The 18,011-nt window shown below is 41.8% G+C and overlaps 1 protein-coding gene across 2 annotated transcripts in view; it reads right to left on the bottom strand.

Moving 5' to 3' along the window:
• The window catches only part of VPS41 (VPS41 subunit of HOPS complex), a 297,906-nt gene that overhangs the window by 66,306 nt on the left and 213,589 nt on the right, over positions 1-18,011 (bottom strand). For both annotated transcript variants that reach the window (XM_075586656.1, XM_075586657.1), the window contains 4 exons: positions 5,889-6,016; positions 4,886-5,030; positions 1,333-1,374; positions 660-710 (listed from right to left, as the gene is read on the bottom strand). In XM_075586656.1, the coding sequence (XP_075442771.1) occupies positions 660-710; positions 1,333-1,374; positions 4,886-5,030; positions 5,889-6,016 (366 nt within the window). The remainder of the gene's footprint in view (positions 1-659; positions 711-1,332; positions 1,375-4,885; positions 5,031-5,888; positions 6,017-18,011) is intronic.

An 18,011-nucleotide genomic window follows, 5' to 3' on the forward strand; every position in this document is an offset into this window, starting at 1 on the left:
TTTTGAAATGTCCAGGGTCCCATGTCAATGTAAAACAGCACCCTTCACAATAAAATGTTAAAAAAAAACTATACGTGTGTATATGTACAGATGCACTACTATTTATGTTACATTTGTCGGCGCAAGGGAAGAAGCTGATGAACAGAGTCCGACCGCGGCCCCATCGCAGCTTCCCCCACGCCCACAAGCCCAGTCATGCCGGCTGCCCTGAAGTGATTAATGCAGTGGAGGTCCCTGCTTCTGAATGGGACTCCTCCAGCATTAATCCTACTGGGCTGCAACCAGTCTAATAGCTGTGCAGAGAAATCGCTCTGTGTCTCCCCACACAGCTCTTACAGCAGATATCACTATTTGTATTATTATTTGTATTATTATCTTTAGCACGCAGTATTGAAGCCAGAGGGTCTCCGGAGCTCAACCGCATTCATTTCAGGTCCGGGGACCCCCTGCTTCCCGAGGTACAGGCCGCGTATCATGAGGCTGTTTAAATGACCCGGTCACGTAGGCTGTGACGCGAGAGATTTAAACTTGCAGGAGATACCGGCACCCCATATGGTGGCCTGTACCTCGGGTACAGTAAGTGTACTAGAGACCAGCATTTGCGTATTCCTGCAAATTGAATGCAGTAGAATCTACAGTACATAGGTGAATATATTTACCACATGCTGAAGTTCAGATCTTTCTTTCAACTCTTCCACAACTTTATCAATCTACAAAGACAGAAGTGAAAACAATAATCATTGGATTATAGCATGGAATCAATGTCCCCAAAAATATATATTTTAAAAGCTGTAGACAGAATGACTTGTGAAAGGTGCCCTGCACCAGTGCTATGGGATAAATAATAAGGAACCACTTTTATGTGGCACTGCATATAGTCTAATTCAAGGATATGACCCATGTCACGGATACTGTCCTGTCAATTCTGACTCATTGTCTGTGAGGCTAACTGATTGTTAGCATTAGCAGTCACATAGAAATATGTATAAGGGTGTTTCACTGCTAAAAGTTACTATGTTTCTATTAAAATAGGCCACCTCCCCCCCCCCCCTTAATCTTGCTGGTTTCAGCCCTTGGAGTTTGACATCTCGGCTCTTAATGTTTCTGAGTGATAATGAGCCAATGGTGTTTTACTGTGCAGGTAGAATAATGGATAGTACTCATACAGAAGTAAGTAATTAAGCTTGGAATCTGCAGAAGCACCTATAAACTTGACATAGTCACTCATATTGGTAAGCAGGTCATAACATACCTTATACAGTATGTGACATACAAATGCGACAATTTCAATGAATTGGGGGAAATGCCTTTATAATGAGAGAAGATACCTACAGCAATTTTGTCCTCGTTGTCCAAAAGCATGTCAACTGCTTTCTGAAAAAGACAATACAGAGAATGGATATTGATGGATTTGTAAGGAACGTTGTGTTGCTGTATGCAGAAAAAGACATTGCCATAATATCATGCAGAAATATAAATTAAATATTTTGATCTGAAAAAAGGTGAACTATTTGATTTAAAATGCAAGCAGCAAATGTGTCCTGGAGCAGTACTGCTTATGCTTTTGTTCTTATATTATATCATTTCTACAAATAGCCCCAAAAACGGGTTGAAAAACAATATCGCCATTTGTGTCTAACTAAATGATAATGATTAATAAAAATTACAATTTCAAATTTCTAGCTCTTAACTTGATCTTACCTAATAGCCTGGTGGTATTACTAAAGTTGAACACCTCATGGTATTATCATAATCCAAACAACAGTTACATTATTATTATTTATTTTTTTATCAATTATAAATAAAAGTCCCTAAACATAAAAAGTGTGGCACTAAACTATGCTGAAAGCAAACTTCATACGACAGTATTTTGAATGTATGTTTAGTTACATCTGCATTAGAAGCTAATTGCATTTACAGTACAAATCCCTAGTAGGAGTCTACAATATGTATATTACGAATACAAAGCATCACTCAATGCAAGAACTCCATCCAATGTAAAAGTAAAATCATGAGACAACTAAATGCAATCCAAACAGAAAACACCAGTAAAGGTCCCAGATACAAGTTTTCTAGGGAGTACCCAAATAAAATTGCTAGAATAACTGTGTCCTGTAATTACCAATCATAGATTTGTACAGTTCTCAGCAGAATAGGTAGGGATACATCATTTCAATATATGTGTATGTTTGATTGTGTTTGAATGTGTGTGTGTGGAAACCACTGGTATAGGTAGACTAAACCAAGAGTTTGCAAACTATTTGAGCTGCGCCCCCTTTGCCTGCTCCCCCCCATGCTCGCGCGCCAGTTACCTCTTTTGCCGGGGTCTTGTGACGTCACATTGCCGCATCACCATGGCAACCGGCGTGAAATGACTCCACTGGGTCATGCGACGTGACGCATCACACGAGCCCCTGAATCCCGGTAAGTGAAGTTGCAGGCACCTCATCTGATCCCCAGGCATTTAATTTAAAGAACAGAAAGTGAATCCCTGCGCTTCTTCCTTTGGGATAGCAATAAATGGGGATATACAGCAGGGCCCCGGGTATACGGCGGGTTCCGTTCCAGGGGCCCTGCGTATAGTGAAAATCGGCGGAAAGCGGATCCGGCGATTTTCAGTTCTGTGCATAAACAGAACGGCGTTTTCGCCATTCTGCGCATGCGCAGTCTATGGTCTGCGCGCGCAGCAGACACCGGTCTGCGCATGCGCGCCGGGCACAACCACCCGTTCTGCGCATGCGCGACTGAGAATCAAAGATGGCGGCCCCCTTCTCGGTGCCGCCGTATCGGCGGATTGCTGAAAAGTGAAGCGCCGAGAAGCGGGGTCCTTGCTGTATATATATATATGGTGTGAAAATCTATAAGATAAAGGAGACTTTTGGTTTACTTCCTTTGATGATGATGATGATGATGATGATATAGAGACTTACCTTGACGAGGTTAGCAGGCTTGGCATTATTTGATCAAAGGATGTAAATCAAAAGTCTCCTTTATCTTATAGATTTTCACACACTAACTATAACTATATATATATATATAATATATATATATGGTGTAAAAATCTGCAGCCTACCAGAGAAAGGAGAGAGACTCATTGAACCGGATGGTTTGATTCGCTTTTTTGCTTACTGCATATACTCTGGTGTACTCAGGACTGTGCTCATTTAAAGCTTTCAGTTGCATCTTTTGGTGTGTTTTGAGTGCTACTCTGGTGGCAGGAGTCTCTGGGTCAAGGGAAGTACCTTGTGGTCTTTTTAGACCTGAGGGAACGGGCCTGAGGAAGGGGTATCCCCCCAAAATGTTGCCCCCCTGATTAACCTCCCCCTATCCCCCTTTTTGTGTTATTCCCACTCTCCTTGTCCTGTGTTCATCCCACTCCTTGTCCCTGTGTATTTTCACGCTTCCCACAGTGCTTGTCAGATTTGTTGTGTCTGTAGTTTGCGCCGCATTATTCCAAGTTATCTTGTGCGTATATTAAATGACTTACTGTGTTGGCATATACCCGTATTCGATCTTCTCTGAGTCAGGGAGTGCTGGAACTAGAGTAATCCGACTGTCGTTATTTGCAGCTTGGAAGGAGTTTATTTTTCCCCTTATTTTTCCCCCATTATCATTGGATAATGTTTCACTGTGGGTTTTTGTTTGATGATGTATATGCCCAAATATGGATATCTACATCATGAGGGGGAGTACTATAAGACTATTTTTATTCATCTACGTCATCAAGGGGGTTGACAGTGTTTAATGTCCTGTCCAAATCCCTTGATGACATGGATGACCATATATGGTCCTATAGTATTCCCCTCCTGATGTAGATATCCATATTCGGGCATCTACGTCATCAAGGGGCTTGATAAAGCGCCTCCACGGCGGGAAACGCGTCAGAGTTTTAAATCGTGTGTTTGTCCTTTTGGCTCATATGCCTAATAAATAATTGTTATTTTTTGCCCCAGCCCTTTGCTCTCCTTTTTGGCAGTGATCTACCTTCTCTTTTTTACCTATCTTGACAGACCGAAAGCTGCTTCTGACTACTTCTTACCCTCTCAGCTCTGCGCAGCTCCTTCCCATTGTTCAGCTTGATGGGTCTAGAGGATTCACGCTGCGGGGTTCCATTCAGAAGCATGGAAACCCGCAGAGTTAATCCACCCGGGCCACTTTCTGTTTGTGGTGCTGCAATCAGCACGGCCGCTGGTCCACATCACGGCAGAGTGCGCGATTGCATCACTGAAAACAGTAATTCTGGCTACATCTGTATGAAGTCAAATAAGAACATTTATACATACGATACACAATTTATGAAGGTTTGTATTACTTTTTAACACTTAAATATTGATGCACAAACATTTTAAATATGATCTTGGTACTTAGGCCCCAACGTTATTTGTAGTTTTTACTCAATACTCTATGGCAGCGGTGCACAAACTGGGGGGGAGGTGCAGGCGATTGCAGAGGCCCCGCGCTCTTCCCCCAAGGCATTTAAATTAATGCTGGGGGATCACGTGAGGCCTCTGCAACTTCATTTAACTTCTCTTCAGCGTCGCGTCGCCATAGCAAAGCGGCATCAAATGACGCCGCGTGGTCATGTGACGTCACGTTGGCATTGCACGTGACACCGGGAGCCGAAGAGAATGTAAGAGAGGGGGGGAGGGGGGCGCGAGGAGGGAGGGAAGCAGGAGGGGGGGGGGGGGGCGCGAGTAGAAAAGATTGCGCAGCGCTGCTCTATGGTATCTGGTCACCCATTACAAAATAGTTATTGGTCTGCACTTCTAAAGCACTACATGGGCAAATGTGTCTTTATTACACAATATTTAGTACACGATTGTATATTTTTGGCTTTTTTCTCAAACCTATGGAATCTTTTGATATACCAAACAAAACAACATACCTCTGTATCAAAGTCCATGAGTAAAACAATCTTGTCCCTGATGGAGCTGAAAAGGTTGTGTCTGTGTATAAGCTGGAATACATCCTTGTGCCGGAGAGTCAAATAAATTTCCAGGGCTTTGTCGTAACGCTGATCGTACGTGTGTCTGGAAAACACAGAACCAAACTGTTAGTACACTATTGTGTATTTATTACAATTAAAAACAAGATAAAACCACCAATAAACTCAAAACGTGTTTCAGACTAACCTCCAAAAGAAAAATATAGAGAGGTGCAAAGCATCATGAATATAAATGCCTTTAGATTGGAAGAGTTAGCAATATCAGTACATATATAATAGAACAATGGGTGATGAATACAATATTAAAAAGCAAAAAAATGTGTATATAAAATATAAAAACAAAGACTTTGCCTTATTGATGTTACTGCTGCAAGTATGCCAATGGTAGGCTATGACATTTCTATAATTATCATTAGGGTTCACAAACTTTTTCTCGCCACTATACAGTATGTCTTTTTGCAACCTCATCTACTATGCAACTATGTACGCCCGTTCTGATTGGTCCATGTTCACTCCTGAATCTGGAAGAATTCCCCCGAATCTGGAAGACATCTACATTCTCCTGGCCTTGCACCAGACCTCTGATCACCAAAGAGCTTTCTCCCAGATCACAACTTTGGGGGACTATAAGATGTTGCTCCAGAAAGTTACTACTCTGAGAGTAGCCCAAAGTTGCTGCTGACACCTGACTAAAAGTAGGAACTCAAGTCAAGTCTTAACTCACCTCCTCACAGCACTGTGCAACAACTGACCACAAATATAGGGAATGAAGATATATGCCTCAAATTTAGCGTTGTCCTAACTCCAGCTGGGAGGCACCAAATGCCCACTGTTGTGTGTGGTCACAGGGGATGTAGCAGAAAATGGAAATTACAATATCACTGTAGAAAAAGTAATTCAATATACTGTGAATGGTATAACATGTAAAGAAAAATGTACTTACAGTTCTGCCAGAGATCTTAACAATGTTCCGTTCTGTGGATCTCTGTTCAGATGACCCAAAACCGCTTGAACAATTGTTTTATTATTGTAAAGGTCTCCAGGCCACTCTCTTATTAGTGTCGAGAAACCCTAACAACGGGAAGATATTGTTATTATATATTTATAGTGCTTTTTAGGTTCTAAATAATCTGTTAAATGCATTGTAAGTGAAGGTATGGAAAGTAGCCATACACACGCCTCTGCCACCTAGTGGCAGCTTTGTTTATGTCCCTTATCTCCCTATGCTGCAAATACACAAATGAAACTACAGCTGCTGCCGGTTTTAGGCCATTTGCCATGTAAAAGCTATTACTATCTCGCAGTAACACTGCGACATTTCTGCAGCACACTGCGACATTTCTGCAGCCAGACTAATGGCCCATCGGATTAACACAGCGGGGTCCCTGCATTGGAATGGGACTCACGCTGTGTGAATCCTACCAGGCTGCGAGTCCCATTCAAACACACGGACCCCCACTGTGTTAATCTGATGGGCCCTTACAGCCTGCTCTGGAGTTACTCACGAGTTACTGCGAGATAGCCACAGATTTTCCAAGGCAAGTGGTCTTAAACCGGCGGCTGCAGCTGTACCAGCTCATTCCAGGGAGATATTAACTTTCTAAACATTGTTCTGTCATACTGTACCTGTATTGTGTATGCACTGAGAATAGACCCACACAAAGATCAGACTATCGCACAGTGTCATACTGTGTATTACAATTCCAGCACAGGATATGCAGAGCACAAATACTCCACGGTTGCACTGTATTCCCTTTTTCCCTTTGCATACACTGGGGAGTATTTGCGCTCCATATCCTGTGCTTGTACTCGATTGGAAAAAGTATTTTTCATCAGAGCTGTACTACCCCCTACGGTTATATTGTTTGTGACCTATCCTACTATATTTATCACTATTACACTTGTCACTTACAGTATGTTGGTATCACTATTTTATTTATGTTAAGTGGGATTTGAACTTCAAGTTTTCACCACAGTTCAGTGTATTAAAATTGCAACATTTTTATACGTTTTCACCACAGTTCAGTGTATTAAAATTGCAACATTTTTATACGGAAAATAAAAACAATCACATTGTCACAAAGGTGCAAAGCTCTGTGCTTGTTTAACAAGAAATGTATATCTTACAAATTCATAGCATACATAATACAGCTAAACCCCGTTATAACGCGGTCCTCGGGGTCCACCCCGAGACCACCGCGTTACTAACGGGGTCGCGCTAATTTAAAAAAAAAAAAATGGCCGCCGCATCAGTGTTTTTACCCGCGGTCCCGGCTTCCCCCTGCCACCGCGTGACAGGAGATGGGAGGGGGGATTCCCCTCCGGTTCCGGCTCCCCCTGCCACCGCGTGACAGGAGATGGGAGGGGGGATTCCCCTCCGGTTCCGGCTCCCCCTGCCACCGCGTGACAGGAGATGGGAGGGGGGATTCCCCTCCGGTCCGGTTCCCCCTGCCACCGCGTGACAGGAGATGGGAGGGGGGATTCCCCTCCGGTCCGGCTCCCCCTGCCACCGCGTGACAGGAGATGGGAGGGGGGATTCCCCTCCGGTTCCGGCTCCCCCTGCCACCGCGTGACAGGAGATGGGAGGGGGGATTCCCCTCCGGTCCGGTTCCCCCTGCCACCGCGTGACAGGAGATGGGAGGGGGGATTCCCCTCCGGTCCGGTTCCCCCTGCCACCGCGTGACAGGAGATGGGAGGGGGGATTCCCCTCCGGCTTCCGCTTCCCCTGCCACCGCGTGACAGGAGATGGGAGGGGGGATTCCCCTCCGGTCCGGCTCCCCCTGCCACCGCGTGACAGGAGATGGGAGGGGGGATTCCCCTCCGGTCCGGCTCCCCCTGCCACCGCGTGACAGGAGATGGGAGGGGGGATTCCCCTCCGGTCCGGCTCCCCCCGCCGCAGCACAGGGCCCTCGCGCCGCAATACAGGGCCCCCTGGCCCTGCCGTAGCGCAGGGTCGTCCTGCCCTCCCCCACCCCCATGCCCCCCCGCGCTGCACCGGGCCATCCCACCAGCCCCCGCAGCATCGGGGGCCCCCGCAGCAGCCATCATCCCCCTCCACCGCAGCACCACCCCCACCTTGCAGCCACATGCCTCAAAAATCATCCCCAAGGTAAGGTAAGGCTGATTTATGTATAAGTGTAGTGTGTGTGTGTGTGTGTGTGTGTGTGTGTGTGTGTGTGTGTGTGTGTGTGTGTGTGGAGCAGTGTGTCAGTGTGTGCAGTGTGAGCAATGAGCAGTGTGTCAGTGTGTGCAGTGTGAGCAATGAGCAGTGTGTGTGCAGTGTGAGCAGTGTGTCAGTGTGTGTCAGTGTGTGTGCAGTGTGTGCAGTGTGAGCAATGAGCAGTGTGTGTCAGTGTGAGCAGTGTGTGTGCAGTGTGAGCAATGAGCAGTGTGTCAGTGTGTGCAGTGTGAGCAATGAGCAGTGTGTGTGCAGTGTGCAGTGTGTGTCAGTGTGTGTGCAGTGTGAGCAGTGTGTCAGTGTGAGCAATGTGCAGTGTGAGCAGTGTGTCAGTGTGAGCAATGAGCAGTGTGTGTCAGTGTGAGCAGTGTGTGTGCAGTGTGAGCAATGAGCAGTGTGTCAGTGTGTGCAGTGTGAGCAATGAGCAGTGTGTGTGCAGTGTGCAGTGTGTGTCAGTGTGAGCAGTGTGTGTGCAGTGTGTCAGTGTGTGCAGTGTGAGCAATGAGCAGTGTGTGTCAGTGTGAGCAGTGTGTGAGCAGTGTGTGTGCAGTGTGAGCAGTGAGCAGTGTGTGTGCAGTGTGAGCAATGAGCAGTGTGTCAGTGTGTGTGCAGTGTGAGGTGTGTGCAGTGTGAGCAATGAGCAGTGTGTGTGCAGTGTGCAGTGTGTGTGCAGTGTGCAGTGTGTGTCAGTGTGAGCAGTGTGTGTGCAGTGTGAGCAATGAGCAGTGTGTGTGTAGTGTGCAGTGTGTGTGCAGTGTCAGTGTGTGCAATGAGCAGTGTGTGTGCAGTGTGCAGTGTGCAGTGTGCAGTGTGTGTGTAGTGTGTCAGTGTGTGCAGTGTGAGCAGTGTGCAGTGTGTGTGCAGTGTGCAGTGTGAGCAATGAGCAGTGTGTGTGCAGTGAGTGTGTGCAGTGTGCAAAAAAAAAAATTTTTTTTAAAAATGTAAAAAATTTTTTTTTTTTTTTTTTTTAAACGGGAGCCATGGGAAAACCGCGTTATAACCGAATCGCGGTATAGCGAGGCGCGTTATAACGGGGTTTAGCTGTATATATATATAATATATATATATATATATATATATATATATATATATATATATATATATATATATATATACATGTAGAGGTATCAGTACCGTGTTAGCCGAGCTTCAATAATCAAAAAATAAATAGATGATACCGTTCTGTGGCTAACGAAATGCTTTTATTTGTGCGAGCTTTCGAGATACACTGATCTCTTCTTCCGGCGATGTTACAATGAATGAAGCAAGCAAAAGCTATACTATAAACAGTGTCTATTGGAATGTTATCTGTGCTGGTCCTTCCCCCGGTGTGGATGTGTTTTATGGCTGGAGGTGTCAAAAGGTTCCTGAAAGCAAGTGATGAAAGAGTGTGTATGTGTATCAGTGTGAATTAACATGAATGGAGAGCCCACAGTATATACAGTGCTTTACAAAAGGTGTGTGTGGAGTGGGAGCGGATATAAATGGTGTGGGTGGGTGTGGAAATGTGAGAGTTAGTAGCATAACTAAAAGTGTGTGTGGATACTATGTGGTCCCTATTGGTGTATAGGGATGGAAAAACAAGGAGTATAAGCTGTGTGTGCATACATATAGCACAGTATGTACAGACATGGCCTATATATATATACACACACACACATAAATATATATAAAACAAAAAGCACAATACATGTGTAAATATTACGTATTCACTTAAATTACGACAAATGACAATATACTTTATCGCACGTGTAAATAAACATCGTTAATTCTGTGAGCTACTGTATTTATAGCAGTAAACAAAGAAGCCTCAATGTGCATCCAATATGCAAAATATATAATACTGTGGGGCTGGGTTTGAGCTTGCTTAAATATGTAATACTGTGGGACTGGGTTTGAGCTTGCTTAAATATGTAATACTGTGGGACTGGGTTTGAGCTTGCTTAAATATGTAATACTGTGGGACTGGGTTTGAGCTTGCTTAAATATGTAATACTGTGGTACTGGGTTTGAGCTTGCTTAAATATATAATACTGTGGGACTAGGTTTGAGCTTGCTTAAATATATAATACTGTGGGACTGGGTTTTGAGCTTGCTTAAATATATAATACTGTGGGACTGGGTTTGAGCTTGCTTAAATATGTAATACTGTGGGACTGGGTTTGAGCTTGCTTAAATATGTAATACTGTGGGACTGGGTTTGAGCTTGCTTAAATATGTAATACTGTGGTACTGGGTTTGAGCTTGCTTAAATATATAATACTGTGGGACTAGGTTTGAGCTTGCTTAAATATATAATACTGTGGGACTGGGTTTTGAGCTTGCTTAAATATATAATACTGTGGGACTGGGTTTTGAGCTTGCTTAAATATGTAATACTGTGGGACTGGGTTTGAGCTTGCTTAAATATGTAATACTGTGGGACTGGGTTTTGAGCTTGCTTAAATATATACAGTAATACTGTGGGGCTGGGTTTGAGCTTGCTTAAATATATAATACTGTGGGACTGGGTTTGAGCTTGCTTAAATATATAATACTGTGGGACTGGGTTTTGAGCTTGCTTAAATATGTAATACTGTGGGACTGGGTTTGAGCTTGCTTAAATATGTAATACTGTGGGACTGGGTTTTGAGCTTGCTTAAATATATACAGTAATACTGTGGGGCTGGGTTTGAGCTTGCTTAAATATATAATACTGTGGGGCTGGGTTTGAGCTTGCTTAAATATATAATACTGTGGGACTGGGTTTGAGCTTGCTTAAATATATAATACTGTGGGACTGGGTTTGAGCTTGCTTAAATATATAATACTGTGGGACTGGGTTTGAGCTTGCTTAAATATATAATACTGTGGGACTGGGTTTGAGCTTGCTTAAATATGTAATACTGTGGGACTGGTTTTGAGCTTGCTTAAATATGTAATACTGTGGGACTGGGTTTGAGCTTGCTTAAATATGTAATACTGTGGGACAAGGTTTGAGCTTGCTTAAATATATAATACTGTGGGACTGGGTTTGAGCTTGCTTAAATATATAATACTGTGGGACTGGGTTTGAGCTTGCTTAAATATGTAATACTGTGGGGCTGGGTTTGAGTTTGCTTAAATATATAATACTGTGGGACTAGGTTTGAGCTTGCTTAAATATATAATACTGTGGGACTGGGTTTGAGCTGGCTTAAATATATAATACTGTGGGACTAGGTTTGAGCTTGCTTAAATATATAATACTGTGGGACTAGGTTTGAGCTTGCTTAAATATATAATACTGTGGGACTAGGTTTGAGCTTGCTTAAATATATAATACTGTGGGACTGGGTTTGAGCTTGCTTAAATATGTAATACTGTGGGACTGGGTTTGAGCTGGCTTAAAAATATAATACTGTGGGACTGGGTTTGAGCTTGCTTAAATATGTAATACTGTGGGGCTGGGTTTGAGCTTGCTTAAATATGTAATACTGTGGGACTGGGTTTGAGCTTGCTTAAATATGTAATACTGTGGGACTGGGTTTGAGCTTGCTTAAATATGTAATACTGTGGGACTGGGTTTTGAGCTTGCTTAAATATATACAGTAATACTGTGGGGCTGGGTTTGAGCTTGCTTAAATATGTAATACTGTGGGACTGGGTTTGAGCTTGCTTAAATATATAATACTGTGGGACTGGGTTTGAGCTTGCTTAAATATATAATACTGTGGGACTGGGTTTGAGCTTGCTTAAATATGTAATACTGTGGGACTGGGTTTGAGCTTGCTTAAATATGTAATACTGTGGGACTAGGTTTGAGCTTGCTTAAATATATAATACTGTGGGACTGGGTTTGAGCTTGCTTAAATATATAATACTGTGGGACTAGGTTTGAGCTTGCTTAAATATATAATACTGTGGGACTGGGTTTGAGCTTGCTTAAATATATAATACTGTCGGACTAGGTTTGAGATTGCTTAAATATATAATACTGTGGGACTAGGTTTGAGCTTGCTTAAATATATAATACTGTGGGACTGGGTTTGAGCTTGCTTAAATATATAATACTGTGGGACTGGGTTTGAGCTTGCTTAAATATGTAATACTGTGGGGCTGGGTTTTAGCTTGCTTAAATATGTAATACTGTGGGACTGGGTTTGAGCTTGCTTAAATATGTAATACTGTGGGACTGGGTTTGAGCTTGCTTAAATATGTAATACTGTGTGACTGGGTTTGAGCTTGCTTAAATATGTAATACTGTGGGACTGGGTTTGAGCTTGCTTAAATATGTAATACTGTGGGACTGGGTTTGAGCTTGCTTAAATATGTAATACTGTGGGACTGGGTTTTGAGCTTGCTTAAATATGTAATACTGTGGGACTGGGTTTGAGCTTGTTTAAATATGTAATACTGTGGGACTGGGTTTGAGCTTGCTTAAATATGTAATACTGTGGGACTGGGTTTGAGCTTGCTTAAATATGTAATACTGTGGGACTGGGTTTGAGCTTGCTTAAATATGTAATACTGTGGGACTGGGTTTGAGCTTGCTTAAATATGTAATACTGTGGGACTAGGTTTGAGCTTGCTTAAATATATAATACTGTGGGACTGGGTTTGAGCTTGCTTAAATATATAATACTGTGGGACTAGGTTTGAGCTTGCTTAAATATATAATACTGTGGGACTGGGTTTGAGCTTGCTTAAATATATAATACTGTCGGACTAGGTTTGAGATTGCTTAAATATATAATACTGTGGGACTAGGTTTGAGCTTGCTTAAATATATAATACTGTGGGACTGGGTTTGAGCTTGCTTAAATATATAATACTGTGGGACTGGGTTTGAGCTTGCTTAAATATGTAATACTGTGGGGCTGGGTTTGAGCTTGCTTAAATATGTAATACTGTGGGACTGGGTTTGAGCTTGCTTAAATATGTAATACTGTGGGACTGGGTTTGAGCTTGCTTAAATATGTAATACTGTGTGACTGGGTTTGAGCTTGCTTAAATATGTAATACTGTGGGACTGGGTTTGAGCTTGCTTAAATATGTAATACTGTGGGACTGGGTTTGAGCTTGCTTAAATATGTAATACTGTGGGACTGGGTTTTGAGCTTGCTTAAATATGTAATACTGTGGGACTGGGTTTGAGCTTGCTTAAATATGTAATACTGTGGGACTGGGTTTGAGCTTGCTTAAATATGTAATACTGTGGGACTGGGTTTGAGCTTGCTTAAATATGTAATACTGTGGGACTGGGTTTGAGCTTGCTTAAATATGTAATACTGTGGGACTGGGTTTGAGCTTGCTTAAATATGTAATACTGTGGGACTGGGTTTGAGCTTGCTTAAATATGTAATACTGTGGGACTGGGTTTGAGCTTGCTTAAATATGTAATACTGTGGGACTGGGTTTTGAGCTTGCTTAAATATATAATACTGTGGGACTGGGTTTTGAGCTTGCTTAAATATATAATACTGTGGGGCTGGGTTTGAGCTTGCTTAAATATATAATACTGTGGGGCTGGGTTTGAGCTTGCTTAAATATGTAATACTGTGGGACTGGGTTTTGAGCTTGCTTAAATATGTAATACTGTGGGACTGGGTTTTGAGCTTGCTTAAATATGTAATACTGTGGGACTGGGTTTGAGCTTGCTTAAATATATAATACTGTGGGACTGGGTTTGAGCTTGCTTAAATATGCAATACTGTGGGACTGGGTTTGAGCTTGCTTAAATATGTAATACTGTGGGACTGGGTTTGAGCTTGCTTAAATATATAATACTGTGGGGCTGGGTTTGAGCTTGCTTAAATATATAATACTGTGGGACTGGGTTTTGAGCTTCCTTAAATATGTAATACTGTGGGACTGGGTTTGAGCTTGCTTAAATATATAATACTGTGGGACTGGGTTTGAGCTTGCTTAAATGTGTAATACTGTGGGACTGGGTTTGAGCTTGCTTAAATATGTAATACTGTGGGACTGGGTTTGAGCTTGCTTAAATATGTAATACTGTGGGACTGGGTTTTGAGCTTGCTTAAATATGTAATACTGTGGGACTGGGTTTGAGCTTGCTTAAATATGTAATACTGTGGGACTGGGTTTTGAGCTTGCTTAAATATGTAATACTGTGGGACTGGGTTTGAGCTTGCTTAAATATGTAATACTGTGGGACTGGGTTTGAGCTTGCTTAAATATATAATACTGTGGGACTGGGTTTGAGCTTGCTTAAATATGTAATACTGTGGGACTGGGTTTGAGCTTGCTTAAATATGTAATACTGTGGGACTGGGTTTGAGCTTGCTTAAATATATAATACTGTGGGGCTGGGTTTGAGCTTGCTTAAATATATAATACTGTGGGACTGGGTTTGAGCTTGCTTAAATATATAATACTGTGGGGCTGGGTTTGAGCTTGCTTAAATATATAATACTGTGGGACTGGGTTTGAGCTTGCTTAAATATATAATACTGTGGGGCTGGGTTTTGAGCTTGCTTAAATATATAATACTGTGGGACTGGGTTTGAGCTTGCTTAAATATGTAATACTGTGGGACTGGGTTTGAGCTTGCTTAAATATGTAATACTGTGGGACTAGGTTTGAGCTTGCTTATATATGTAATACTGTGGGGCTGGGTTTGAGCTTGCTTAAATATATAATACTGTGTGACTGGGTTTTGAGCTTGCTTAAATATATAATACTGTGGGGCTGGGTTTGAGCTTGCTTAAATATATAATACTGTGGGAATGGGTTTGAGCTTGCTTAAATATATAATACTGTGGGACTGGGTTTGAGCTTGCTTAAATATATAATACTGTGGGACTGGGTTTGAGCTTGCTTAAATATGTAATACTGTGGGACTGGGTTTTGAGCTTGCTTAAATATATAATACTGTGGGGCTGGGTTTGAGCTTGCTTAAATATGTAATACTGTGGGACTGGGTTTTGAGCTTGCTTAAATATATACAGTAATACTGTGGGGCTGGGTTTGAGCTTGCTTAAATATATGATACTGTGGGGCTGGGTTTGAGCTTGCTTAAATATATAATACTGTGGGACTGGGTTTGAGCTTGCTTAAATATATAATACTGTGGGACTGGGTTTGAGCTTGCTTAAATATATAATACTGTGGGACTAGGTTTGAGCTTGCTTAAATATATAATACTGTGGGACTAGGTTTGAGCTTGCTTAAATATATAATACTGTGGGACTAGGTTTGAGCTTGCTTAAATATGTAATACTGTGGGACTGGGTTTTGAGCTTGCTTAAATATATACAGTAATACTGTGGGGCTGGGTTTGAGCTTGCTTAAATATATGATACTGTGGGGCTGGGTTTGAGCTTGCTTAAATATATAATACTGTGGGACTGGGTTTGAGCTTGCTTAAATATATAATACTGTGGGACTGGGTTTGAGCTTGCTTAAATATATAATACTGTGGGACTAGGTTTGAGCTTGCTTAAATATATAATACTGTGGGACTAGGTTTGAGCTGGCTTAAATATATAATACTGTGGGACTGGGTTTGAGCTGGCTTAAATATATAATACTGTGGGACTAGGTTTGAGCTTGCTTAAATATATAATACTGTGGGACTAGGTTTGAGCTTGCTTAAATATATAATACTGTGGGACTAGGTTTGAGCTTGCTTAAATATATAATACTGTGGTACTGGGTTTGAGCTTGCTTAAATATGTAATACTGTGGGACTGGGTTTGAGCTGGCTTAAATATATAATACTGTGGGACTGGGTTTGAGCTTGCTTAAATATGTAATACTGTGGGGCTGGGTTTGAGCTTGCTTAAATATGTAATACTGTGGGACTGGGTTTGAGCTTGCTTAAATATATAATACTGTGGGACTGGGTTTGAGCTTGCTTAAATATATAATACTGTGGGACTGGGTTTGAGCTTGCTTAAATATGTAATACTGTGGGACTGGGTTTGAGCTTGCTTAAATATGTAATACTGTGGGACTAGGTTTGAGCTTGCTTAAATATATAATACTGTGGGACTGGGTTTGAGCTTGCTTAAATATATAATACTGTGGGACTAGGTTTGAGCTTGCTTAAATATATAATACTGTGGGACTGGGTTTGAGCTTGCTTAAATATATAATACTGTCGGACTAGGTTTGAGATTGCTTAAATATATAATACTGTGGGACTAGGTTTGAGCTTGCTTAAATATATAATACTGTGGGACTGGGTTTGAGCTTGCTTAAATATATAATACTGTGGGACTGGGTTTGAGCTTGCTTAAATATGTAATACTGTGGGGCTGGGTTTTAGCTTGCTTAAATATGTAATACTGTGGGACTGGGTTTGAGCTTGCTTAAATATGTAATACTGTGGGACTGGGTTTGAGCTTGCTTAAATATGTAATACTGTGTGACTGGGTTTGAGCTTGCTTAAATATGTAATACTGTGGGACTGGGTTTGAGCTTGCTTAAATATGTAATACTGTGGGACTGGGTTTGAGCTTGCTTAAATATGTAATACTGTGGGACTGGGTTTTGAGCTTGCTTAAATATGTAATACTGTGGGACTGGGTTTGAGCTTGTTTAAATATGTAATACTGTGGGACTGGGTTTGAGCTTGCTTAAATATGTAATACTGTGGGACTGGGTTTGAGCTTGCTTAAATATGTAATACTGTGGGACTGGGTTTGAGCTTGCTTAAATATGTAATACTGTGGGACTGGGTTTGAGCTTGCTTAAATATGTAATACTGTGGGACTAGGTTTGAGCTTGCTTAAATATATAATACTGTGGGACTGGGTTTGAGCTTGCTTAAATATATAATACTGTGGGACTAGGTTTGAGCTTGCTTAAATATATAATACTGTGGGACTGGGTTTGAGCTTGCTTAAATATATAATACTGTCGGACTAGGTTTGAGATTGCTTAAATATATAATACTGTGGGACTAGGTTTGAGCTTGCTTAAATATATAATACTGTGGGACTGGGTTTGAGCTTGCTTAAATATATAATACTGTGGGACTGGGTTTGAGCTTGCTTAAATATGTAATACTGTGGGGCTGGGTTTGAGCTTGCTTAAATATGTAATACTGTGGGACTGGGTTTGAGCTTGCTTAAATATGTAATACTGTGGGACTGGGTTTGAGCTTGCTTAAATATGTAATACTGTGTGACTGGGTTTGAGCTTGCTTAAATATGTAATACTGTGGGACTGGGTTTGAGCTTGCTTAAATATGTAATACTGTGGGACTGGGTTTGAGCTTGCTTAAATATGTAATACTGTGGGACTGGGTTTTGAGCTTGCTTAAATATGTAATACTGTGGGACTGGGTTTGAGCTTGCTTAAATATGTAATACTGTGGGACTGGGTTTGAGCTTGCTTAAATATGTAATACTGTGGGACTGGGTTTGAGCTTGCTTAAATATGTAATACTGTGGGACTGGGTTTGAGCTTGCTTAAATATGTAATACTGTGGGACTGGGTTTGAGCTTGCTTAAATATGTAATACTGTGGGACTGGGTTTGAGCTTGCTTAAATATGTAATACTGTGGGACTGGGTTTGAGCTTGCTTAAATATGTAATACTGTGGGACTGGGTTTTGAGCTTGCTTAAATATATAATACTGTGGGACTGGGTTTTGAGCTTGCTTAAATATATAATACTGTGGGGCTGGGTTTGAGCTTGCTTAAATATATAATACTGTGGGGCTGGGTTTGAGCTTGCTTAAATATGTAATACTGTGGGACTGGGTTTTGAGCTTGCTTAAATATGTAATACTGTGGGACTGGGTTTTGAGCTTGCTTAAATATGTAATACTGTGGGACTGGGTTTGAGCTTGCTTAAATATATAATACTGTGGGACTGGGTTTGAGCTTGCTTAAATATGCAATACTGTGGGACTGGGTTTGAGCTTGCTTAAATATGTAATACTGTGGGACTGGG

This window comes from Ascaphus truei, chromosome 2 (assembly GCF_040206685.1).
Source record: "Ascaphus truei isolate aAscTru1 chromosome 2, aAscTru1.hap1, whole genome shotgun sequence".
Lineage (NCBI taxonomy): Eukaryota > Metazoa > Chordata > Amphibia > Anura > Ascaphidae > Ascaphus > Ascaphus truei.